This window comes from Dama dama, chromosome 13, assembly GCF_033118175.1.
Source record: "Dama dama isolate Ldn47 chromosome 13, ASM3311817v1, whole genome shotgun sequence".
NCBI lineage: Eukaryota > Metazoa > Chordata > Mammalia > Artiodactyla > Cervidae > Dama > Dama dama.
Window position 1 is genome coordinate 29,913,706 of NC_083693.1, and position 24,636 is coordinate 29,938,341.

General features: G+C 51.9%; 2 protein-coding genes across 2 annotated transcripts in view; one reads left to right on the forward strand and one right to left on the reverse strand.

Moving 5' to 3' along the window:
- Nucleotides 1–3,165, forward strand: part of ZNF710 (zinc finger protein 710) — a 72,835-nt gene extending 69,670 nt beyond the window's left edge. The window contains exon 6 of the mRNA XM_061158705.1: nt 373–3,165. Within this exon, the coding sequence (XP_061014688.1) occupies nt 373–542 (170 nt within the window). The 3' untranslated portion in view covers nt 543–3,165. The remainder of the gene's footprint in view (nt 1–372) is intronic.
- Nucleotides 3,166–5,157: 1,992 nt separating this feature from the next.
- IDH2 (isocitrate dehydrogenase (NADP(+)) 2) lies at nt 5,158–21,152 on the reverse strand. The gene is made up of 11 exons (XM_061158712.1): nt 20,918–21,152; nt 12,844–12,935; nt 11,304–11,469; nt 10,640–10,800; nt 10,405–10,548; nt 9,444–9,580; nt 9,111–9,262; nt 6,631–6,743; nt 6,360–6,457; nt 6,193–6,285; nt 5,158–5,562 (listed from the first exon to the last, which is right to left on the reverse strand). The coding sequence occupies exons 1-11, from the start codon at nt 21,030–21,032 to the stop codon at nt 5,475–5,477; spliced, it is 1,359 nt and encodes a 452-aa protein (XP_061014695.1). The 5' UTR covers nt 21,033–21,152; the 3' UTR covers nt 5,158–5,474.
- Between the last annotated feature and the right edge of the window lie 3,484 nt (nt 21,153–24,636).

The window sequence follows — 24,636 nt, forward strand, 5'->3', positions numbered from 1 at the left end:
TGGGAAGATCCCCTGGAGAAGGGAACAGCTACCCACTCCAGTATTCTTGACTGGAGAATTCCATGGACAGAGGAACCTGGCAGGCTACAGCCCATGGGGTAGCAAAAAGTCAGAAAACTGAGCAACTTTCACTTTCGTGACTTAGGCGGTGCAAGAGACCCCCCCAGAGTTCAAATCCAGGCCTGATCTCACTCGGCACACATTTGAGAAGCCACAGGAGTCAGGTCCCCCCCAGAGCAGGGCAGTGGAGGAAACCGCTGAGTCTTCTGGAAGCTGTGACTAGGAACCACTCCTTTAGTTCGGCTTCCTGTGTGGGAGTGACCGGCCCTTCCCACAGGCAGCAGCCAAGCTTGACTGTGCCCTCTCTTGCAGACCCCATGATGGAGCTGACGGGCACGGACCCCTCTGAGCTCGACAGCCAGCAGGAAATGGAGGACTTCGAGGAGAACGCCTACGCCTACGCGGGTGTGGATGGCAGCGCTGAGGCCAGCGTCCTCACCGAACAGGCCATGAAAGAGATGGCCTACTACAACGTGCTATAGCACAGGCCGGGCCGCCCGGAACGGGGCAAGGAGGGCGTGGGGCGTGCGGGCTGCCTCCCTGCAGCTGAGAAGTGAGCTGCCTCCCCACTGTCCTGAGCCCTGCCCTCCCACTTGGTCATTTGCACCACTAGCGACGTGGAGACCAAATGGAGACTGTCCTACTGGCCTCAGCTGGGAACCCGGAGCAGGCCCCAGACATGGTGGGGAAGGAAGGATGACCCGGGAGGCCCAGGTCCCTGTCTCCTTGGCCTGCTGCTGCGGGAGAAATGCGGATGGGGGCCGTTTGGGGACAGGCCACTAGGGCAGAGGTTCTGTCCCTCCGGGCCCAGCAGAGCTGGGGCGGCCAGTGTTGGGGAGGCCATTCTGATGGCTCCTCAGGGGCCCTGTCACTGGAGGAAGAGATCTCTTGAGCCATGTCGTGTTTCTCCTCTGGACCACCTCCTGCCTCTAGGGATGGTTGAGCTGTTGTGCTGGTTGGTCAGCCCTGCTCCCCACCCTCACCCCCTCCCATCAGCCTGTGGACTGGGAAAAGCCCAGGCCCAGAGCCCCCTTCCCCACCCAGTCCACAGACAGCCAGGCAGGGCCCTCTGCCTTCTACCTCCTGGTGCCCTCCACGCTCTCTGCCAGCCAGGCATGCATGCAGCCCCTAGGAAAGCAGGGTGCAGCCCCAACCCTGGCTACCATCCTCTCCAGAAAGCCCCCATCTCACAGCCCTGTTTGGAAGTGGGTGTCCCGAAAGTGGATTCCAACAGACTGTTACCCAGGGCAGCACACCAGGGTCCCCCGACAAAGCCAGGACGTGCAGTTCGTGAGGCACTTGCTAACAAAGAAAGGTGGCAGCCCCCCCAAGTGAGGGGAATAGGGAGGGGGTCACTGGGGACCAAGAGCGGCTGTCCTCAAGGAGGCCAAGGGTGGCCTGTGGTGGGGGGGGGAGGGGGGACTGGAGTTTTTCTTATTTAAGGTCTAATAAGTATGCATTTTGAGGACGGGGACAGCCAAGAGTCACCAGAGTCCTAGGAAGAGCAACATATTTTAAAAAGGAAGACCATAGAGAAGGAAAAAAAAAAACACTTTTTTTTTTTTTTTGAGCAAAGGTGGGTATTTTGAAGGTAATTTATTTTTTCTTTCCAAATCTACATCACCTATTCTCTTTTCTGATGGACATCATTTTCTTTTTCCCAGCGGACGCTTTCTTGTGTGCTGTGCGTGCTTTGTGGCCCAGGGACTCGGGGTGGGGATGTAGGGGGTACTTGCTGGTCTGGCCCTGGAGGGTGCGTGCAGCTGTGGGCAGGAAGCCTCAGGAGGCAAGGGCAAGAGACAGGAGAAGGCAGAGCCTGGCAGGCCCTCCACCCCTGCCTGGCCCTTCCGGCCGGTGACTCGCTCGGTGCCGCTCAGAGCAGTGGCCAGAGCTCCCATCGCCTGCCCGCTCTCAGCCCCTCTGTCCCCAGCTCCTGCCGCAGAGCTGAAAAAGACTGCAGGGCCCCCGGGGCGGTAAAAGAGCACATTGAGGAATGCCAGGGCACCCAGACTCCCACCCACTCGCCCCCGAGGCCCCTGTGACGGGGTGGGAGTGGGGGCAGGCAGGGCCATCCGCAAAGGCACAGGAGGTGAGGCCACAGGCCCCGGGGAACAGCTGGGAGGAGGTGCCCCCAGAGCTGTGTCCTTCCTGAAGGACCAATGGCAACCCACTCCAGTCTCCTTGCCTGGAGAATCCCCATGCACAGAGGAGCCCGGCGGGCTACAGTCCATGGGGTGGCAAAGAGTTGGACACAACTGAGTGACTCACACACACACACACACACACACACACACACAAGCCAGGCCTCAGGGTGGCTGCGATCAGGATTGGGGGGAGGGGAGGACACAGAAGCCTCAGGATCAGGCAGCCAGGTGCCCCTTCCTTCTCCACTAGAGTTCATGCTGAGCAGCAAATGAGAGGACTGGGGGTCCTCACCCCAAGTGTGGCTGTCTAGACCCCGAGGCCCCCAGCCTTCCAGGTGCCCACCATGACAACCCTCAGGTGGCAGTGACCCCGTCACTGTAGATGACATTTTCTCCTGCTGAGCAGAAGCGTTGTCCCCTGCAAACTACCTCTTCCCACCACGTCTTCTCCCCCCACCCCAGGTACCAAAAAACAAAAACCCTGTATCTCCTCCTCCTCCTCTTTCCGGCCACCCAGTGGCCTTGGTCTTGGAAGCCCACAGAAGGTCCGGCCCCGAGGCTGGTGCTTGCCTGTCTTCCCCGCCGTAAGCACCAACCCTCCAAGAGGTTCCATACTTGAAGAACTCCCCCACCCCTGCCCTGTGCCTTGGACCTGGGCAAGGCTGAGAGAAGGAAGCAGCAGCACAACTCACAATCTGAGCTGGGGGGCGAGGGCGGTGGTCTCAGCAAGGCTCCTGTCCTCACCCCGCCCCGCCCCACCCCCACTTGTTCAGAAGAGGCTCTCGAGGCCTCTCACGTGACTTGGAAACTCCTGGACAAACTCCATTCTAACTTATTTTGACATGTATACAAACCAACTGTTTTAGAAATTCCACTCGTGCAAAGCCCTACTGTGTTTTTATGTTCCTGTTTCAAAGAGAAGTTTACTTAGCAATAATTATAAATAAATGAATATTCTTTAGTGAGGTGACTGCGAGTGCTTCTTTCCATGGTTCTGGGGGTACCTGATCCTCACCCCTTCCCCGGAAGGAACCCCCTACAAGCACTTCACTCTCTAGGGGGCCCAGAGGAGCGCCTGACCATCCTTCCCGCTAGAATGGCTACCTGTAGGGTTCTGAGCCCATGAGAAAGGGGTGCCAGCCAAGACCCCAGAATTCCTACCACTTGTAGAGAAAAGCCGCTTTCCCACCAACAGGTGACTGCGAGTGCTTCTTTCCATGGTTCTGGGGGTACCTGATCCTCACCCCTTCCCCGGAAGGAACCCCCTACAAGCACTTCACTCTCTAGGGGGCCCAGAGGAGCGCCTGACCATCCTTCCCGCTAGAATGGCTACCTGTAGGGTTCTGAGCCCATGAGAAAGGGGTGCCAGCCAAGACCCCAGAATTCCTACCACTTGTAGAGAAAAGCCGCTTTCCCACCAACAGACCTCCAGGACAGAAGCCAGCTCCTAGTGCCAGACTGGGCTTCAGGGGCTGTGTCTTCTGGGGAGCTGCCAGCCCTTGGCTGTTCGCTGATGGGGAAGAAGGGTCAGAAACCTTGAACTTCCCCCAGGAGCTGGTCCGGTCAGAGCCAGCATGCCGGCCTTTCCTCCTCCAGCCCTGGGAGTCCAGTGATGACTGGGAAAGAATGGGCTTAAAACACCTCCATGGAGGTGGGCGCCTAGAAGCCCATCTCAAAGCTTCCAGGTATCGGGTTTCAGGAGCCTACAAGAGCCTGCCCGAATTTGGGAACCAGACTTCGGGTTGCCAAGTGTTTATTTTTTTCAAGTCAAGACCTGAGACCAGGTACGGGCTTCCCAGGTGGTGTGGTAGTGAAGAATCCACCTGCCGATGCAGGAGACGCGGGTTTGATCCCTGGGTCAGGAGGAGGAAATGGCAACCCACTCCCAGTATTCTTTCCTGGGAAATCCCATGGACGAGGAACCTGGTGGGCTACAGTCCATGGGGTCACAGAGAGTCGGACACAACTGAGCACAAGACTGCCCTTTAACAGTAAAGGGTACCTTTAACAAACAAAGGGCCTGGGTACCATCCTGGTCAGGGAACTAAGACCCCATAAGCCACATAGGACAGCAAAACAAAAATGTCACAACTCTTCCCCAGGACATTTAATACCAAAAGTAGAATATAATCCCTGCATAAAGCACAGCCCTTTAAACTGGATCTGTTTAGCTGTATTGCTTGCTTGCTTGCCAAGTCTCTTCAGTCTGACTCTCTGTGACCCTATGAACTGTAATCCACCAGGCTCCTCTGTCCGTGGGATTTTCCAGGCGAGAATACTGAAGTGGGTTGCCATGCCCTTCTTCAGGGGATCTTCCTGACCCAGGGATCGAACCACATCTCTTACATCTTCTGCATTGGCAGGCAGGTTCTTTACCACTAGCATGTGTAACAACTCGATAATCTTACTGTTCTAATTTTGCCAAAGAATAGTGAAGACGAGCCCAGCCTGGGACTCAGTGGCCTGGACCAACCACACGGGGGCCCAGGCACACTCCCAGGCTCAAGCTCTAAGCAGCCGTGGGCAAGAGAACTGAGGGGGTTACTCTGTGGGACCTGTTGTGAGGACTGAGAAACAGGCAGATCAAGAGGTCTGGAGACATTTAGAAGGTTAAAACCAACAATAACAAAATATTGTTGGTTGAAACCAACAATAACAACAACAACAAAACACAAAGTATAACTGGAATCAACTGGGAAGTGATTACTCTCAAAAAGGAGAAGAGGATATAGAAACCAGAATGTGCTGGGAAATTCCAGTGACCCCCGCCCCGCCCCCAAGACCTGCTGCCCGGTCACCCCCACCCCCCAACCTGGCCCCTTGACTGAACAGAGGCCTGCAGCAGCCTGGGCGTCCCAGTCCGCCCCTGCTGGAATCCACCAGCCCTTTGAAGGCCTCTGCCTCTTAAGCCCTGGCTGCCTCCTTCCCCTCAGGGACAAACACAGCAGACCTGTTTTGTGAAGAACTTTTTAGTAGCTAAATATGGCACCATGTGTTCCGAGGGCAATATAAATTACAGTATGCAAAACATACCACTGGCTGAGGTAAAACACACTGTTCCTGCCTCATGTCACCATGAGGGGAAACACACAGATACTTTTAAAAACTTCTTGCTTATAAAAAAGAAAGTCCCCTAGAAAGGCCTCCTAACAGGGGCTAAGAGGCTCACCCTCCGCCGCAGGGCGTGTCGGTCGGGGGGGCAGGGGGACCCCTGGCTGCCCGCTCGCCTCCGGCCCAGCCAGCTTAGCAGCTGGCAGCATCCCTGGCCCGCTACTGCTGGCCCAGAGCTTTGTCCAGGTTGCTCTTGATGGTGTCCAGGAAGTCCGAGGTGTTCAGGAAGTGCTCGTTCAGCTTCACACTGTCGAGAGAGCACGTGCATGTGAGGGTGGTTCTGGCAGAACCCGCCTCACCCCGCCCCGTCCAGGGCAGCATCCAGACAGTAGGCCTCTCGTGCAGTTGTGGGGAGGGCTACAGGCCAGAGGCTACTACCTGGAGCCCTCTGTCAAAAGGCCACAACGGGACTTCCCTGGTGGTGCAATGGTTAAGAATCTGCACTTCCACTGCAGGGGGCACAGGTTCGACCCCTGGTCGGGGAGCTAAGATCCTACATGCAGCATGGTGTGGGCAAAAAAAAGGGGGGGAGGGGGCCACGGCAAACTCAGCAGGAACCCAGCGAGGCCTGGCTTTGCTTTTCCGGGTTACAACAGGCAGCTCAGTACAAGCTCTTCTGAGAGAAGCCGGGAGATGGTTGCGGCAGAGATTGGAAGGGATTGGAAGGTTCTGAGCAGCTGGCCTAGGGATAGGGACCCATTCACTGCGCCTGGTGTAGGGAGGCTAGTCCCAGCCATCACTCAGGGCCATGGACCTGTCCTGTCCCCTGGCAGCCAAGCTGACTTAGGAAGAAGCCTCTACTAGGGACTCTGGGCTACGTTCCACCCGACCCTGAGCCCCCGGAAGCCCAGCCCTGCCTGGACCCCAGGCCACTCACTTGCTGAGGCCGTGGATGCAGCCCGCCAGGTCCTTGGTCATGGCTCCGCTCTCCACCGTCTCGACACATACCTTCTCCAGGGTCTGGGCGAACCTGCAGGGCACAGGGCAGAGTGAGACCCCAGCTGTGTGGAGCCGGGGCCCAGAACCTACCCAGGACCAACTCACCTGATGAGGTCCTGGTTCCCGTCCAACTTGCCCCGGTGTTCCAGGCCACGCGTCCAGGCAAAGATGCTGGCGATGGGGTTGGTGCTGGTCGGCCGGCCCTGGGGGAAGAGGTCGCAGGGCGATGAAGAGCCAAGCAGCCAATGAAAAGGCCCCCTGGACACAGCTGCTCCCCTCTAGACTGATAGGACCAGGCCCATGCTCCCCGCCCTCAGGGCCAGCGGGCTCGGGCTCCGGGGATGGACGGGCACGCAGCCACTGCCCTGGCACTCACCTTCTGGTGCTCCCGATAGTGGCGGGTGACCGTGCCATGAGCAGCCTCAGCCTCAATGGTCTTCCCATCTGGGCAGACCAGCACAGACGTCATCAGACCAAGGGAGCCAAAGCCTGGAGAGCAGGAAGACCCCCCTGAGTGCCAGCACCTCTCCTCAGGCACTTGTGCTGGGTCTCCAGGGCCCAGCACAGGGCAGGTGGCACTTAGAGGTGGTTCTCATCTGCCTGCTGGCATACATCCACATCCCCTACCTCCAGGTGCCCCACAGTCTATGGCCCCCAGGGCACAAGCCCATCCCCCCTGCCAAAGTTCTACCCACCCACCCTGGCAGGTGACCAAGAGGCTCATTCAAGCAGGAAGAATAAAGCCTGTGGCCAGCTATTTTACAGTCATCACTTGATCTGCTCTTTTGAGTATGTGGGTGTTAGTCACTCAGTCGTGTCCGACTCTTCGCAACCCCACAGGCTGTAGCCCTCCAGGCTCCTCTGTCCATGGAATTCTCCAGGCAAGAATACTGGAATAGGTTGCCATGCCCTCCTCCAGGGGATCTTGCCAACCCAGGGATCAAACCTAGGTCTTCCAAGTTGCAGGAGATTCTTTACTGTTTGAGCCACCCAGGAAGCTCTCTGCTCTTTTAGGCCACTTGAAAGTTTTACAATTTGGGACTTTCCTGGTGGTCCAGTGGATAAAACTCATCACTCACAATGCAGGGGGCATAGGTTCGATCCCCAGTCAGAGACCTAGATCCCACATGACGAAAGTAAAGATCCCAAAGGGCAGCAACAAAGATCAAAGATCCCGTATGCCACAACAAAGACCTGGCACAGTCAAATAAACAATAAATATTTAAAAATTTTAAAAAAGCTTTGTGATCTACTTCCAAATTTTTTCAAATCCAGATGTCAACGTTTACTAGGGCCAAGATCTCCTGCACTTCAAAAGCAACCCACAGCACCATAATAAGAACTGCAAATGCCCAAGAAAGAAAAAGTGGGCAACTTCTAGAGGGAAATTATTTGCCCAAGAATTTTTGCTGTTGGGGCAGAGAAAGGGGGATCCCTTCTCCATTTTCACCTGGGACCTTCACACTCACTAGTTCTTACACACTTCATGCCTTTCTCTTGTGTGCTAGGGCTTGTCATCCTTCCATCCTAGATAGAAATTGTTCCAGTGAGAGGATCACACTGAACCTTTCAAAATAAAGTCAACGGTTTTTATGAAGCATGGTACCCGCTGCCTTTTCACTGCAGCCTGACGTGGGCTTCACTTTTTCCTCATGGGAGCCAGACCTCGCCCTCCTCTCTCACAGAGCCTGGTTTCTCTTCCACTCCTTGTGCATACATGTTGCCTCTTCCCACTATCTTTCTTGCTTTCAGTCCCAATAAGATGAATGCATGTGTGCGCGCTCAGTCGTATCTGTTTGCGACCCCATGAACTGTAGCCCACCAGGCTCCTCTGTCCATGGGATTCTCAGGCAAGAATACTGAAGTGAGTTGCCATTTCATTCTCCAGAGGATCTTCTTGGACCAGGGATCGAACCCTCATCTCCTGCATTGGCAGGCAGATTGTTTACCACTGAATGACCTGGGAAGCCCCTCGTTCCCATTACAACTGGGTTATTTCTTTCTGTTCCTCCCTAACGGCTTCACCCAGGCTTTCTGCTGCAACTCACCTTGTCTTTTAGAATGCTTTAGGGCTGGGGGGTCTGCCATCATCCCCCAATATTCTCTGATATCCAAAAGGTTTACTGTGCAAAACAAATTCTTTGCAATTTAAAGAGCATCTGGTTGTACTGGGTTGGCTAAAAACTTGGCCAAAGATGTTACAGAAAAACCTGAACAAAACTTTTCGGTCAACTGAATACTTACTCCCGTCTTCCTACTAGAGCCAAACCTCGTCCAAATCTGGAGCCAAGCAGAGTCACCTGGCCCTTCTATGTGCTGTGCTGTGCTAAGTCACTTCAGCCGTGTCTGACTCCTTGTGACCCCATGGACTGTAGCCCACCAGGCTCCTCTCTCCATGGGATTCTCCAAGCAAGAATACTGGAATGGGCTGCCATGCCCTTCTCCAGGGGATCTTCCCAACCCAGGGATTGAACCCGTGTCTCTTGAGTCTCCTGCATGGACAGGAACATCTCCTGCATGGATAGGTCCTTTCATGGATGGGAACAACCTCAGGGCTAACAAGCCTGGCCTTTAGGATGTAAATTGCTGGGTACTACTTCCTCTGGAACGGCAGCCTTAGCGATACCCCAGTCCAAACATAACAGATGACCCTTCCTCACTCAGACACCAGAAAGCCCCTGGTCCATGTGTCTACAGCAGACCCTGTGATGAGCAGGCAAGCCCCAGTCCTGCTGCTCCACTAGAGCAGTTTCCTCCCAAAAGGATGTGCAAACCAGCGCCCCCCCCTCCCGGCCCACCCTCTCTTCCAGCAAGGAAAAACCGACAGTCCACCCTCCATCCCTGCAGGAAGCGTACCCTGGGCCAGGATGTCCGACTGCACGTCTCCGTCATAGTTCTTGCAGGCCCACACAAAGCCGCCCGAAGACTTGAGGACCTGAGCCACCATGTCATCAATGAGCCGGTGCTCATACCAGATCTTATGTTTGTCGAACTCAGTCTTATAGTGCCTGGGAGCAAAGGGGCTTGTGTGAGAAGAGGGCAGGAGGCTGACAGGTTGGGGAATCCCTCCGTGAGTCTCAGGGCCAAGACAGACACACTGGGACAGCCTCCCCGGGTGGGTAAGGGCTGAGGGGACCAGGAAGGAGGGTCATGGACTCCCTGGGAAACAGTAAAGGGAGACGCCATTACTTCTCAAAGATGGCCTGGAAGATGTCCTTGAAGCGCCCGTCGTAGGCTTTCAGGATGGTGTTCTTCGTGCTCATGTAGAGCGGCCACTTCTTCTGGATGGCATACTGGAAGCAGCTGTGTGCAAAACCTGAGATGGACTGCAGGGAGAAAGAGGTCCCTGGAGTGGTCCCCCAGGGCAGGCCCAGCCTTGGGAACCGCATTCCCCTCCCCGCACTCGACCCAGGCGGTCAGGGTTCACCCAGCCCCTCTGCAGTGAGGATTCCATGGACAGAGGAGCCTGGCAGGCTACAGACATGGAGAGTCAGACACGACTGAGCGACTAACACTTTCACTTTTTCTTTTCCTGGAGTGAGTATCTGCTGTTGCTGCTAGCCCAGCACCCTACTCCCAATTACTGGGAGGAAGCAGACACCCAGCTTTACTTGGGAAAGCTACCGCCTTCCCCATTTCTTTAAACCATATGGCTAGGGTGGGGCCATGGCCTCAGCCCACCTGCTTGTCTCTTCTGTGTCCCGGGCCTTCATGATTGGCTGGGAGAGGGCCATGTGACCCAGGCCATCTACTTTTGCTGGAACCAGGAGCCAAAAAGGCTCTTTTCTGCTAGGATAGCCAGGCTGACAGGGATAAGCCCGGAGCCAGTGTTAGCCATTTCTTCACGGCCTAAGAATGAGGCCAACCACAGAGGAAAGGAAAGCCAAGAAATGGGGGTAGGGAGGGAAAGAAGCGCTTACCCAGTTTGCTGTAAACCAAGAGCTGACAACTAAGATGCCCCAAGACACACCCGATAATGAGCACAGGATGCTAGGCATACCATAGGGCCCCCTAAACACACTTAAAGATGCATTTGCTCTCAGGCCTCAGACCTTCAGGCCAACAACACAGGAAGAGTCAGAACCACCAACCCGATGTGGCTAGAGACAGAAACATAGGCGGGGGAGGGAGCCCAGGAGCTACTGCTCACCTCATCCGTGTTGTACATGCCCATGCCCACGCCACCAGCGGGAAAGTTGTACACCTCCCATTCCTTAGGGCCGCTGCCATCTTTCGGAGTGAAGACCACCTTGAATGTGCCAGCCCGGTCAACCACAAAGTCTGTGGCCTTGTACTGCAGAGACGAGAAGATGGCTCAGGCCCAGGGCTCCAGCTAGGGGTGGGGTGTCCCAGGCCCTTGGAGCCCCACTCCCACTGGGGCCGACCTGGTCGCCGTGGGCATGCCTGCCAATGGTGATGGGCTTGGTCCAGCCAGGGACGAGACGCGGGATGTTCTTACAGATGATGGGCTCCCGGAAGACAGTTCCCCCGAGGATGTTCCGGATGGTTCCATTGGGGCTCTTCCACATCTTCTTCAGCTTGAACTCTATGAAGACAAAGATGAAGTGGCCCCACTGCAGCCCCCACCTTCCGACCAGGATCTGAACCCTAAGCAAGAATGTAGCTAGAAGGGGGGCTCCTAAAACCACCCCGGAGGAAGCAGCAGAGTCAAGAGTGGCCATGGGCACTCCTGAATAAGATTTCTTAGCTTCAAGATCCAGCCGTGCCACCTCAAGCAAGTGCCCATAAAATGGCACTGTTGATGAAACACCTGGCCTCATGTGTTGTTGTGAGACTTAAATGCATGTTATGTGTAAAGTGCCCAGAAGAGTGGCTGGCACATGGTAAGTGCTCTGTCGGCCGTTATCACTGCCACTTCACACTGGGATGGAGCTAAGTCTGATGGACCTGGCAACACACAGCCTCAGTCCAGACGCTGTGGTTCCAGCCCCACCTGCCAGGTTCAGCCTAAATTACTAAGACGGTGACGCTCTAATTCCTTGTCCCAACCCCCACCGTCCCAGCCGCCCCACCCCCACCCCCTCGCACCTTCCACACGGGCCTCGTCGGGGGTGATGGTGGCACACTTCACAGCCACACTGTATTTCTGGGTGGCCAACGCGGAGTCGATGGTGACCTGATCATTGGTCTGGTCACGATTCGGGAGCCCCAGGTCGAAATACTTGAGCTGGACGTCCACGTGGGGCAGGATGAGCTAGAGACAGACGGCCGGGGCCAGGCATCAGCCCAGAGTGACGGGAATCAGGGGCACGTGGGGACACCCCGTCCAGGAAGGGAAGAGCAAAGATATCAGAGGGCTGGCCAAAGCCAGCAGGAGGCTGGGGCTCTGCAGAGAGGCTGGCAGACCAGGCTGCAGCCCCTTGGAGGGCTCTTCCCCAGCGTGGACCACATAAAACACCACCGATCCCCCATGGTGGCCCATCAACTCAGCCAAACCCCACTCCAAACACATCTAGAGTTCTCCCAATGGTGGGTTCCCTCTCCTTCCCCATTCAGAAGGGGCCATTCTCAACCTTGTTCTTGGGGACAGACACACATGGGTCTTCACATGGACCGTGTGTTCCCCCGGGCAGACCCAGCCCACTGAGACTCTGGAGAAGTCAAGCAGCCACCCTGGGAACCACCTGCAGTGGTGGCTCAAACACATCACAGTTCCCAACAGACACCACGCCACAACTCACGATAACATCCCCGGACCGCTAAGGGAAGGTTCATGATCCCTGTTCATCTTTCACTTCCTCAAGGGAGTGCATCGGAATGCAGGGGATCAAGACAACATACTCAACTGTACTTCAATAAAAAATAAATTAAAAACAAAGAAGAAACTCCTGAAGGATAAGTCAACCTGTGCCAGCTCTCTGAAAGGAGATAAATATTCACTCTGCAACACAGATTGAATTCCTCCAGGGTGTTTCTTGTATTTCCTGTATCTGTATATATGTGTTAATTAACCTGCAGAGTAAAACAAAAGCTTAATTCAGCCAAAAAAAAAAAAAAAGACATGATATGTGATTAGGTTTAATCACATTCTTTAAAATGCTTTAACCTTGGTACAAGACACATATGGCTGAGGACAGTACCGTCCCTGATCTAAGTCCACACACCACAACTATTGAGCCTGCACCACAGCTAAAGTCCATAGCCTGAAACGAAAAATTCCCCCTTGATACAGTGAAGACCTGATACAGCCAAATAAATAAGTATTTTAAAAAATAATAAGAGCAGAGACTCCCCCAATGATCCAGTGGTTGAGAACCTGCCTTCCAATGCAGAGGTCTGGTCTGGGAAATAAGATCCCACGTGCTGTGGAACTGAGCCCGAGAGCCACAACTAAGACCCAATGCAGCCAAACAAATAAATACTTAAAAAACAAATAAAATAACAAGGCCCATGAGTGGTCTGGACATGACAGAAGAGTGGGCAGAAGGAGACAGACAGGGTGCTCCTGCCCACCAGGGTGATGGGTGAACCCCGGGGACCTGAAGCAGGGCTCAGAAGACGGGAGCTGGGACTGATCACTGAGCCCGGCCGGCCACGTGCAAGGCTGCCCACTTTGGGATGGATCTACCTTCTCCTTGATGAACTGCCAGATAATACGGGTCATCTCATCACCATCCATCTCCACCACTGGCTTCGCCACCTTGATCCTCTTGTCGGCATCTAGAACCAGACACACGCACAGCATATCACAGCCGTGAGAAGAGGTTGGCGGGAGAGCCCTTCTCCTGGCCAGACCCACCCTTCACCCCGAAGGGAGGAGTGTCAGCCAGGTCCCACTGCCCAGCGTTCACTCCCCCTCCTGCAGAAGCAGCACGTAAATTATGTGCAGCCGGATGACTCACTCTCCAAAGATGTGCAAACAGATTTTTTTTTTAATCTAAAAAGGAAGAAAAATGAGACCCAGGGAGCATGGCTTGTGTCAGGGTCAGGATAGATCCCAGGGCCTTGGCTCAAGCATAGCTTCTGGATGCCCCTGTGGGCCAGATGGAGAGAAGCAGAAAGCAAACACAGGCTCCAAATATTTCTTCCCCCAGGGAACGGCTGGCACTGCTCCAGCTCCTCCCAAGGTGCAGTGGGGACTTTGGACCTTCAGCGTGTCTGGTCTAAAGCAGGGGTGGCCCTGCAGAAACCTGTTGGACCTGTTGGGCTGTTGTAGAGCTAGCTCGCTTAATTTTCAGATGCATCTTCTATGAGTCAATGTGATGAGAGCCAATCAATTTCTTTTAATGTACTTGTTGTTCAGTCGCTCAGTCGTGTCCAACACTTTGGGACCCCGTGGACTATTGCCTGCCAGGCTCCTTTGTCCATGCATGGAATTCTCCAGGCAAAAATACTGGAGCAGGTTGCCATTTCCTTCTCCAGAGGATCTTCCTGACCCAGGGATCGAACCCATGTCTCTTTCTTGGCAGGTGGAATCTTCACCACTGAGCTACCAGGGGAAGACCTTTAAACGTACTAAAGCTACCGTAATCAGAATCCCTAAAGAGAGGTCCATTTGGGGCCAATCCTAAAGGTTTCAGCCTCAGCCTGGGCTCCACTCAAGCTCTGAGCTTCAGGCACAGCAGCCTGTGGACACCACACCTCAGTGGGGGAGTTCAACGTCAAGACCACAACAGGCAGCCCTCCCAGCTGTGTATGCAAATGTCAAACCCTCAGAGACCACAGGGCCCGCTTATTCACAACCAGGTGTCAAGGGTAAATGGCCCTTCCTGAAACACCTCAACACAACAGTGCCTATCCTTAAAGAGTGAGGAAAGGAAAACCAACTCAGATGGTAAAGAATCCATCTGTCATGCAGGAGACTGGGGTTCAATCCCTGGGTTGGGAAGATTCCCTGGAGAAGGGAAAGGCAACCCACTCCAGTATTTTTGCCTGGAGAATCCCATGGACAGAGGAGCTTGGTGGGCTACAGTCCATGGGGTCACAAAGAGTCGGACACGACTGAGTGACTAACCCTATCACTATCACCATTGATAACACAGGGAGCAAGAGGCATTATTATCAAAGTCAAGTGTCAGCCTTCCTCAAAGCAGCTGCCCAAAGGAGCTGGGAACAGGGATCAGAGGTGTGGGCCACAGCAGCGGAGGCTCATTTTGTGTGTGGGGTGGGTCATTTTGTAGTGGGTCTTTTTTTTTTTTTCTTTTTTTTTTAATGCTGTTTGGTGACCAAGGCTTAAAAAACAGGCCCTTTCAACAGCAACAACAAACCTGATTAATAAAGGGGCAAAGGACTCGAATAGCTATGTCTCAAAAAACTGTCAATAAGCTCATAAAAATATGTTCAACATCACTAATCATTAGGGAAATGCAAACCAAAACCACAATGAGATACCACCTCACACCCCTTAAGATAGCTACTATCAAAACAAAAACAAAAGCCACAGAGTAGCAAGTGTTGATGAGGATATAAAGAAATTGGAACCCGTGTACATTGCTAGTGAGAATGGAAAACGGTGGGGCCACGATGGGAAACAGTATGACAGTTCCTCAAAACATTTTTTAAATAACTAAAAGCCAGGTCTCAAAAAGTTATCCGTATAACCATGTTCACAACAGAGTTATTCACAATAGCCAAGAGGTGGAAGCAACCCAAGTGTCCATCAACAGATGAATGGAGAAATAGAGTGTGATATGAACATTCAAAAGGAAAAAAGAACCTTTTGGAAACTAATCCAGGATGTTTAAGAAAAAACATTCCACCAAAAAGTTAAACTATGTCCATGATTCTGAGTTTTTTCCAAAACTGGGCCCCACACCACTTAAACATGGATGTACTTGCTTTCAAACTAAAAAAGGATGTGCTTCCAAGTTTCAGGGATGGATCTGGCCCTACCTCAATAGGCTTTGCCACTTGTTCTTTTGTTTCAAATTCCACAAAGGTAAATTCCCTTTGGATCAGACTTACAATGTGTGTACTTATATAAATAACATCACCACCTTTCCCAAATACTTGCTTTTGACAAGATCTTTGATTTAAAAAGCTTCTCTATTGGAATGGCTAAAGAAGATGTAGTACATATATACAGTGAAATATTACTCAGCCATTAAAAAGAATGAAAGAATACCTTTTGCAGCAACATGGATGTACCTAGACAGTGTCATACTAAGTGAAGCAAGTCAGACAGAGAAAGAAAAACATCATATGACATCCCTTATATGTGGAATCTAAACAACACTGTCAATCAGCTATATCCCAATACAAAATAAAATAAAAAGTTTAAAAAAAAGTTTTTATTTTATTTCTAATTACATGCATTATTACTTTTGGAAATTACAATGCAGCTAGTAACAGAGACTTATTTAACCCATTAAGTCAAACTGGGGACCTCATAAACTGTAACTCCTACAACAATTCTCCATAAGTATATGACAAATGCCTGCTCCTATGGAAACTTTATGTATTACTCAAATACTTTTTCAATCCAGCTGTGACTAACATTTTTGGGAAGTAACTCATAATAAATTAGAAACAGTATTAAGTATGTAAGGATTTAATAACTATATCACCTAACCTTTTCACAATTCCTATACCTGACTCAGAAGAACAGTAAATTTTAATCTGAATATTTTTTAAAATGTGCTATATACAGATAATGAAAGCCTATTCAGCCTTAAAAAGGAAGGAATGCTGACATGTGTTAAACATGGAAAAAACTTGAGGAATTCTGCTAAGTGAAACAAGACAGTCACACAAAACACAAATATTGTCCCATTCTACTTATATGAGGTACCTAGAGTGGTCAGAATTACAGAAACAGAAAGTAGAATGGTGGTTACCAGGGGCTGAGGGGAGGAACGGAAGCAGAGTTGTTTAATGGGTACCGAGTTTCAGTTTTGCAAGATGAAAAAGCTGTGGAAACTGCTGAACAACAAGGTGAATGTATTTTACTCCGCTGAACTGCACATATAAAAATGGTTAAGGTGGAAGTTTTTGTTATGCGGTTTTACCACCATAAAAAATAAGAAATTAAAAAAAAAACAACAACAGAAGATTATACATAAAAATCCAGTCCCTCTTAAAGAAGGAGTCACTTCATCCCACTGAGCCCCTGCTCCCCCACAGGAAGGATGAAGGACAGGCTGATAGAGGTCAGCCTCACCCTCCAGCCCAGCCCTGCCACATGCCCCCCAGAGCACCCCAAGTCATCGGAGTTTGAAAGCTTGCCTATTGTTTAGCCACTATGGTGGAGACAACCCCACCATCTGCCTCTCTCTGGGAGACAGGTGGTGACAGGTGACCTGAAATCCAAGTAACAGTCACCATGAAATCTTCTGACGACCTGCTGCACAAACATTGTCCCCTTGGGCCGAGTGTGGGATGGAATTACACCAGTCCCAAGAGGTCCGTTAGGCCAGCTCCCCAGCCGGGGAACATGGAGTAAGGATTTCAAGACCCAGCCCTGGTTTCAGGATCTTCTTGCTTCTCGAGTAAAGAGATCTAGCTTCCGGGCTAAAGGGCACTTCCAAGACGGGCACCCCCTCGCCGCCCTCTGTCTATGTAACTGGTTTCACCACATTCCCACCCACACTCCTGTCAGCAGAGAGACCTAGTAGAATGTGGGGGGAAGCCCCCAATTCCTGAGGGTTCAAGAAGGCAGGGCAGCAATTCCAGAAGAGGCTCCAGCATTTTCTTTGGTGTCATTCTTCACGTCTCCCTTTCCCTGGCATCCAAGTCCAAACCATCACAAACATTCTACTGGCTCTTCCTACAAAATAAGACCAGAATCCAACTGCCACCAAGGTCCAAGCCGCCCTCCTACCAGGTCCCAGATGCTAGCAACGCTCCTGTTAAAATGTAAATCAAATTACACTCCTCTCAAAGCCCTGAAAAGCCTCCTCTTTCACTCAGAAAAGGCCAAAATCCTCCAAAATGACCTACAGGCCCCACCCCCAACACCCACAGCCTGACCTCATCTCCCATCACGCACTCTGAGCCAGCCTGACTTTCTGCTTCTCCAACAAGCAAAGGTGCCCTCCTGCATCACGGCGTTGGCATCGACATTCCCTCTTCCCCTGAACACTAAATGGCCTGTATTCATTCCCTTATTCCCTCAGAACAGGAAGTCCCCTACGTATGAACCCTTCAAGATGCAAACTTTCAAAGATGCGAACATGCATCTGGTTCCAGAAGGAACTGGAATCCATGCCACCAGCATCAGGCGTGAGTGACGCTGCAGCTTGCCCTCCGTCTCCTGTTGCTGACGACCATTCCGCTCTACCATCTCCCGCCTCCAGTCAGTAACTCTTCCTGCCTGTTCACTCGATGCCAGCACCTGTATGCCAGTGTTGTACTGTACTCCTGTACTTTTCAAGGCACTGTTCTGTATGATTAACAATGTTTTTCTTTTTTATGGGCTATTTATGTGAAAAGTATTATAAACCTATTACAATACAGTACTAAATAGCCCATTGTGTTAGCTGGGTACCTAAGCTAACTTTGTTGGACTTACGAACAAATGGGTCTTAGGAACATACTCTCCGAACAGAACTAGGTCATATGCAGGGGCCTTGCTATCCTTCATTCACTGGGGTCTTATCTGGCAGCACTACCCAAACCTTCACCCATATCTTTCTCCCTTATTTGTTCTCCTTAGCTCTTGTCACCATACATCACACTAGCCAACTTCTACCTTGTCTACTGTCCTTCCTCACATTAGAATTTAAGCTCCATAAGGACAGAAATCTTTGTCCCTTATGCCCAGCTGTGTCCCCAGAGTGTCCCTGGCACAGTGCCTGGCACATAGTAGAAGCACAATATTTGCTGAAGTCCATGAATAAATGTCAAGCTACGGTCAATCCAGTCTGGTCAGGGCTGCCCTGTCATAACCTACTCTTTGGATAGAAAGTTACTCCATCTCCTCCCCCATCCCGGGATGCACTACCACACAGAGGCCAGTGAGTTCTCACCACGAAATGGCTCCAGACCATCATAAGTGTACTTGGGTGGCCTCTCTGCCAGGTAATGGGCTGGAGTAACTCACTATTTATCGTGTGTTAATATTTGCTATCTGAAAAAAAAAAAAAAATATTTGCTATCTGTTGGCATTTTAAACATGGACATAAACATGAACATAAATGTATCTATGTTCAGTTTACACAGAAGTGTAAACTCCAGAGCAAGTCACAAGGCTGACTTCCAGTAATCAGAGAGCAATTTCCAACACCCCATCCTGGAATCAGTAAAAGAGGCCACAGCTTTCCATAAAGGATCTGGGGGGCAGGCCCCAGGCCCTTCCAGAACTTTTTCTTCAAAACCTACAGGGCCGAAACATGACCACCCAAAACACCCCTGATGGGGTACATGCATGCTAAGTCGCTTTGGTGTGTCCAACTCTCAGCAACCTCATGGATGCCAGGTTCCTCTGTCCATGGGATTCTCCAGGCAAGAATACTGGGGTGGGTTGCCATGCCCTCCTCAGGGGATCTTCCCAACCCAGGGCCTCAACCTGCATCTCTTATGTCTCCTGCATTGGCAGACGGTTTCTTTACTGCTAGCGCCACATCTGATGGGGTAGCTATGGTCTTAACTGATGCAGCTGAAACAAGGCTCAGTGGAGAACACATAAGAACACTACTGATAGGTCTGCACAATGTTGAACAACTGTTAAATAATTTCCTCTGAAACCTAAAAGGGCAAACAAGTCACCAAGATCTGAAGCAGGTCACGGAGATCTGAAAAGTTGAGGAACAGGGGGGTGAGGAAATTAAGAAGTTCCCAGGCTAGAAGCAGAGAGAAGGAAGGCCAGATAAAGATCCCACTGAGCGGTTAAGAAGAGCCCACCCTCACTTCCCCAGGCTAACTTATCAGAACCACCACCAGCAGTCGCAGGAGGCCTGTGAGTTGCAAAACTAGAAAGAGACACGTGTGTGAATTACCCGGCAGCAAAAACACAGGAGTATTTTAGCCAAAGCATATTCTTTTCTTGTCATCAAGGGGAATGCCGAGTATTCTGTCTCCAGCAGCGTTGCCAAGTAACAAGCTAGCAGAGGTCACAACTATACGGTCGCATGCATGTCCAACTCAAACACCAGGCTTTCTCCTCATTAATAACCAAACCCCTCTAAGGGGCTTCTGAAAGGACCTACCACTGGCTGCTCTTTTTATGTGTTACCAAAATTCAGGCCCCCAAAGGGGCTCTGTTTTCTTGTTTATGTGGGGTTTTTTAAATTTATTTATTTTTTATTTTTTTACCATATGTGCAGAAGAAAAAATAAAAAGGAGAAGTGGAGAATGTATCTAACTCCTGCCATATTTTGCTGAAGGTCGTGCCATATGGGAAACTTTGTCTGGGGTCTGGGGACACATGGAACCTTAAGTTGCAGGGCTGGCTCCTTAAAGACAAATTCCATGAGTATACAAAAACAGAAATGCCCCTTTCTCCTTGAAAGGAGAGGGAGGGTGCCAGGGCCTTTCTAGGTTCTGGTCAGCTGCTTCCACACTAGGTTAAAGATTACCTACTCCAGCAGTAAGACCAAGTTGCCTGGGCCCCACCCCCTTGTCCTCACTCCAAGGGGCTGCGGGCCAGGTCAGGAGAGGGGTTTCCATGGCAACAGGCAGTAGCCAGGGCCAAGAGACCTACATTGTTCCCTGCCTTTTGCAGCCAGCGATGGAGAGGCAGGGGGCAGACCAATGTCAGAGGGGCAAGGCTGCCTTGGTAATGGAAGTTCAGGCTACGTCCTGCTTATTATGCCCTGCTTATCAAGACTACTGTCGTTTCGGGACTTCCTTGGTGGTCCAGTGGCTAAGACTCCGTGCTCCAAATACAGGGGGCCCGAGTTCAATCCCGGATAAGGGAACTAGATCCCATATGCCGAAACGAAGACCTGGCACGGCCGAACAACAACAACAAAAAGACTTCTGCCGTCTCTCCGAAGCAGGGGACTAAGGGTACCACCGAAGTTATGACGCACGATTTGGGAAAGTGACATTTTGGCTCGGTTGCCAGGTCTCCTGGTCGGGTGAGCTAGGCAGGGCCCAGGAGTGGCACGGGAGCCGGCTGGCGAGAAGAGGCCGGTCAAGCCAAGGGCAGGCCCCAGGATGGAGCTTCAAGTGCGTCGTCAAGGAGAATGGGGGCGTCCAAACAAAGCGAAAATAAAAAGGACGTTCCTCCAGCTGTAGCCTAAAAGGCTCCAAAAATAGCTGACGAGCGCCTGACAGCGAGCAGGGATTACCTAGCGCCCAGGGTGAGAAGGAAGGGGAAGTGGCTGCCTCCTTCCTCCGCTCCTTTGTCTGATCAGGGACCGCGCCGCGACCCTCCCTCTCGCTGGGGAGCGGGCCAGGCGCTCCGGCACCCACTCGGTTGCTTTGTCTCCCTCCAGGAGCTCAGGGCGGACAGGATACCCCCCGAGCCCGGGATACCCCCAGAACTCCCTGCGGGAAAATCTGGGGACTCAGGGCTGCAAGGGCCGAGATCGCCCCGGGCCACCAGCTGCCACCTTTCTTCAAGTCCCCACCCCTGCGACTGGCACGGCCTGGAAAGTGCGGCAGGGGAGCAAGCCCCCGTCCGCCGGCTCTTTGTGTGCCCTACCCCGCCGTCCCCGCCCGCGGGCGTCCCGGGTCGCGCTCGCTGGTCCCCGCCCGGAAGGCCGCCACGTCGCGGTGCCGGGCGCGCACCCCGCCCGGACCCTCCTCGTGGCACTCACAGTGGCGCCGCGGCTGCTCTTGCAAGTTGGGGGCTGTCAAGGCTGCTGGCGCCCAGGCGGACCCGGAGCCAGAGGCTCTGCAGAGCGAGCGTACGACCCGCAGGTAACCAGCCATCCAGAGCGGGTGGGCGGTCGGACTGGCGGATGAGCGAGCGAAGGAACTGGGGTAGGCGAGATTCGAGCGCCGGCTGTTGCTAGCTGCTGCCTGGCGGCGGGCTGCGGAGGCCAGAGAAGCGCGGCCCGCGCGGGCAGGGCCGGGGCGGGGCTGCCGGGGCCGCCACCCTATTGGGCCTCACCGGAGGAGGCGGAGTCAGGCCGGTGGACTCCTCCCCCGGCCCTGCACCAGCCGAGGCTCCGCCCCCGCACCCGGCGCGCGGTTCGCTGGGCACCGGAGGAGACTCGGCTCCACTGGAGCGAGAGGCGAGTGAGACCGTGATCCCTCTACGGGTAAAGGCCAGACTCTGGAACACGCCGAGACCGACTGGCACCCGGGAGCAGGGGATGGGAGCTGGAGGATTGGGGGAGCCGTTAGCGAGGAAAAACTCTCACTCCAGGATGCCCTATTTAAACCAGAGTGTCAATTGCTGACGCATCAGCTTAAGCCCAAAAAGGCAAATCTGAACAACAACTGCATCCTTCGCATTGGCTGGGCTGAAATTTCCGGGCGCATTAACCAGTGCGGGTTCCGCGTTCTGGAACTAAGACCGTGGCCACCTCGGTCTTCTCCGATTCGCTCTCAGATCCTCCTACGCGTTAGGTAGACTGACCCGACTCAAGAACTGGAGTCCCACTGCTTCAGCAGTTCAAGCTTCTAGTCCTCGAAGTCCTTCAGCGTTGCCAGAGTCTGTACCCTCCCTTCCGAGAGGGGAACGATAACAGTAAGGAGGCTGCTAGAAGACTTGGGTGAAAAAACATATGTTAAAGCCTTGGGACACACCCTGTACAACCACCGATGCTTATCAGGCAGTACTCAAGTAACCTGGCTGAATAATCTACCAGGCGCCTTTTAGCCTGCTTTCATAGGAAAGACAATACTGGTTGGTTCGGCAATAAACAATCAAAGTCTCAGCTGGGGCTGGGTTTTATTTAGAAACATCTGAGGCCAGCCCCCCACTTTCCCAGTTACACCAGCTCCCTCCAGTGCTAGCCATCTCTTTCTGCCCTGTGTTCCCAGCTCTCCCCTTCATTGCCTCAGAGTCAACATTGCCAGATGGAGCTGGGCCAGCAAAGTGACCTTGAATTACTGACTTCAAAGCTTCCTTCTCCCTGTCTCAGCCAGGCAGAGCTACCGCTTTGGCCCAGAGATCTAGTAGGCTGGACCCAAAGCGGGGCTGTTTGGGAGCCCCCCAAAGTCTAAGGCCTTATTCAGAGGCCTGACTTTGAGCCAGCATGTCCCAGAATAACCCATCATCCCTTTCATTTTGTTCCCAATTCTCTTGCTCAAAACCCAAATAGAAAAAAGAAAAAAGAAAAAACCCACAAGCAGAGACCATGGAAGCCTCTGGTATTTGGCTTTCATGCCATCCTAGTAGCATCAGGTACAAAGGCCTCACTGTTTATACCTATAAACTGGGAGAATGCCCTCCCCCCCAGCCTCCTTTTGGCCCAAAAGATCAGCTTCTGTTATGTACAACTTACCTGTACTGCCACTTCTGAAATGGTTATAAAGAAATTGCTCTCCACATTTTGTTTCTTTATATTGTGGACCAGGGTATCGGAGGCCTGGCAAGAGGCAGTACTAAAGCTTCAGCGTATTCCAGAGTCTGGCCCTTACCTATAGAGGGATCAGGGTGGGAATACATGAGTCCTTTGCAAGCACAGCAGCAGCCCAGGATAGTCAAGGCAAAATATTCAGATTAAACTCCTCTCACTGCCCCACCTCCCAGGGCTCCAGCTCCATGGCAGCCTGGTCCATCCAGTATCCATTTGGTGAGGCAGTTGGTGTCAGCTACATTGGTTCAGAAAGGTTACGACACTTGCTCAAAAAGACACAGCTGTGAAGTAGCAGAACTCCGGTTCATACGCATGAAAGTGAAGTGTCAGTCATGTCTGACTCTTTGTGACCCTGAGGGTAAAGACTGAGTGATATGCATTTTGTTTGCTAGGCTCCTCTGTGCATGGGATTCTCCAGGGAAGAATACTGGAGTGAATAGCCATTCCTTCTCAGGGATCAAACCTGGGTCTGCCGCATTACAGGTAGCTTCTTTACTGTCTGAGCCACCAGGGAAGCCAGTTCATATCTATATACCTGGCTAATAGCCCATCATTCTTTTAAGGAAAAAGAGGAGGAACCAGAGTCCCTGTTTATTGCACTTGTTTGGAAGTCTTGGAGGTGATAACTACTGGCCCTGAAGCCACCTCAGAGAAAGATGATGTTTCAAGGAAAGGTACTTAGATCCTCCAGTTTGGGGTCAGCAAAATTGGAAACTCCCACCCTCGCACATTTTTAGTCAAACTTCAACTAAGTTGTTGAGTCTAGGTCATGTGCAAATTCCCTGTTTAGTTCAGTTCATTCACTCAGTCGTATCCGACTCTTTGCGACCCCATGGACTGCAGCACTCCAGGCTTCCCTGTCCATCACCAACTCCCAGAGTTTATTCAAACTCATGTCCATCAAGTCGGTGATGCCATCCAACCATCTCATCCTCTGTCGTCCCCTTCTCCCACTTTCAATCTTTCCCAGCATCAGGGTCATTTCAAATGAGTCACCTCTTTGCATCATGTGGCCAAAGTACTGGAGTTTCAGCTTCAGCATCAGTCCTTCCAATGAACACTCAGAACTGATCTCCTTAGGATGGACTGACTGGATCTCCTTGGGACTTTCAAGAGTTTTTTCCAACACCACAGTTTAAAAGCATCAATTCTTCAGTGCTCAGCTTTCTTTTTAGTCCAACTCTCACATCCATACATGACTACTGGAAAAACCATAACCTTGACTAGATGGACCTTTGTTGGCAAAGTAATGTCTCTGCTTTTTAACATGTTGTCTAGGTTGGTCATAACTTTCCTTCCAAGGAGTAAACGTCTTTTAATTTCATGGCTGCAGTCACCATCTGTAGTGATTTGGGAGCCTAAAAAAATAAAGTCTGACACCGTTTCCACTGTTTCCCCATCTATTTGCCATGAAATGATGGGACCCCATGCCATGATCTTAGTTTTCTGAATGTTGAGCTTTAAGCCAACTTTTTCACTCTCTTCTTTCACTTTCATCCTGAGGCTCTTTAGTTCTTCTTCGCTTTCTGCCATAAGGGTAGTGTCATCTGCATATCTGAGGTTATTGATATTTCTCCCGGCAATCTTGATTCCAGCTTGTGCTTCTTCTAGCCCAGCGTTTCTCATGATGTACTCTGCATATAAGTTAAATAAGCAGGGTGACAATATACAGCCTTGATGTACTCCTTTTCCTATTTGGAACCAGTCTGTTGTTCCATGTCCAGTTCTAACTGTTGCTTCCTGACTTGCATACAGGTTTCTCAAAAGGCAGGTCAGGTGGTCTGGTATTCCCATCTCTTTCAGAATTTTCCACAGTTTATTGTGATCCACACAGTCAAAGGCTTTGGCATAGTCAATAAAGCAGAAATAGATGTTTTTCTGGAACTCTCTTGCTTTTTCGATGATCCAGTGAACGTTGGCAATTTGATCTCTGGTTCCTCTTCCTTTTCTAAAGCCAGCTTGAACATCTGGAAGTTCTCGAGTCATGTATTGCTGAAGCCTGGCTT

Coding starts and splice junctions, on each gene's coding strand:
- IDH2 (XM_061158712.1), bottom strand. CDS start 21,032: ATGGCTGGTTACCTGCGGGTCGTACGCTCGCTCTGCAGAGCCTCTGGC. Junction 12,936..20,917: donor AGAGCAGCCGCGGCGCCACT/GTGAGTGCCACG, acceptor GTCTGGTTCTAG/ATGCCGACAAGAGGATCAAG. Junction 9,581..10,404: donor GCATGTACAACACGGATGAG/GTGAGCAGTAGC, acceptor TTCTCCCTGCAG/TCCATCTCAGGTTTTGCACA.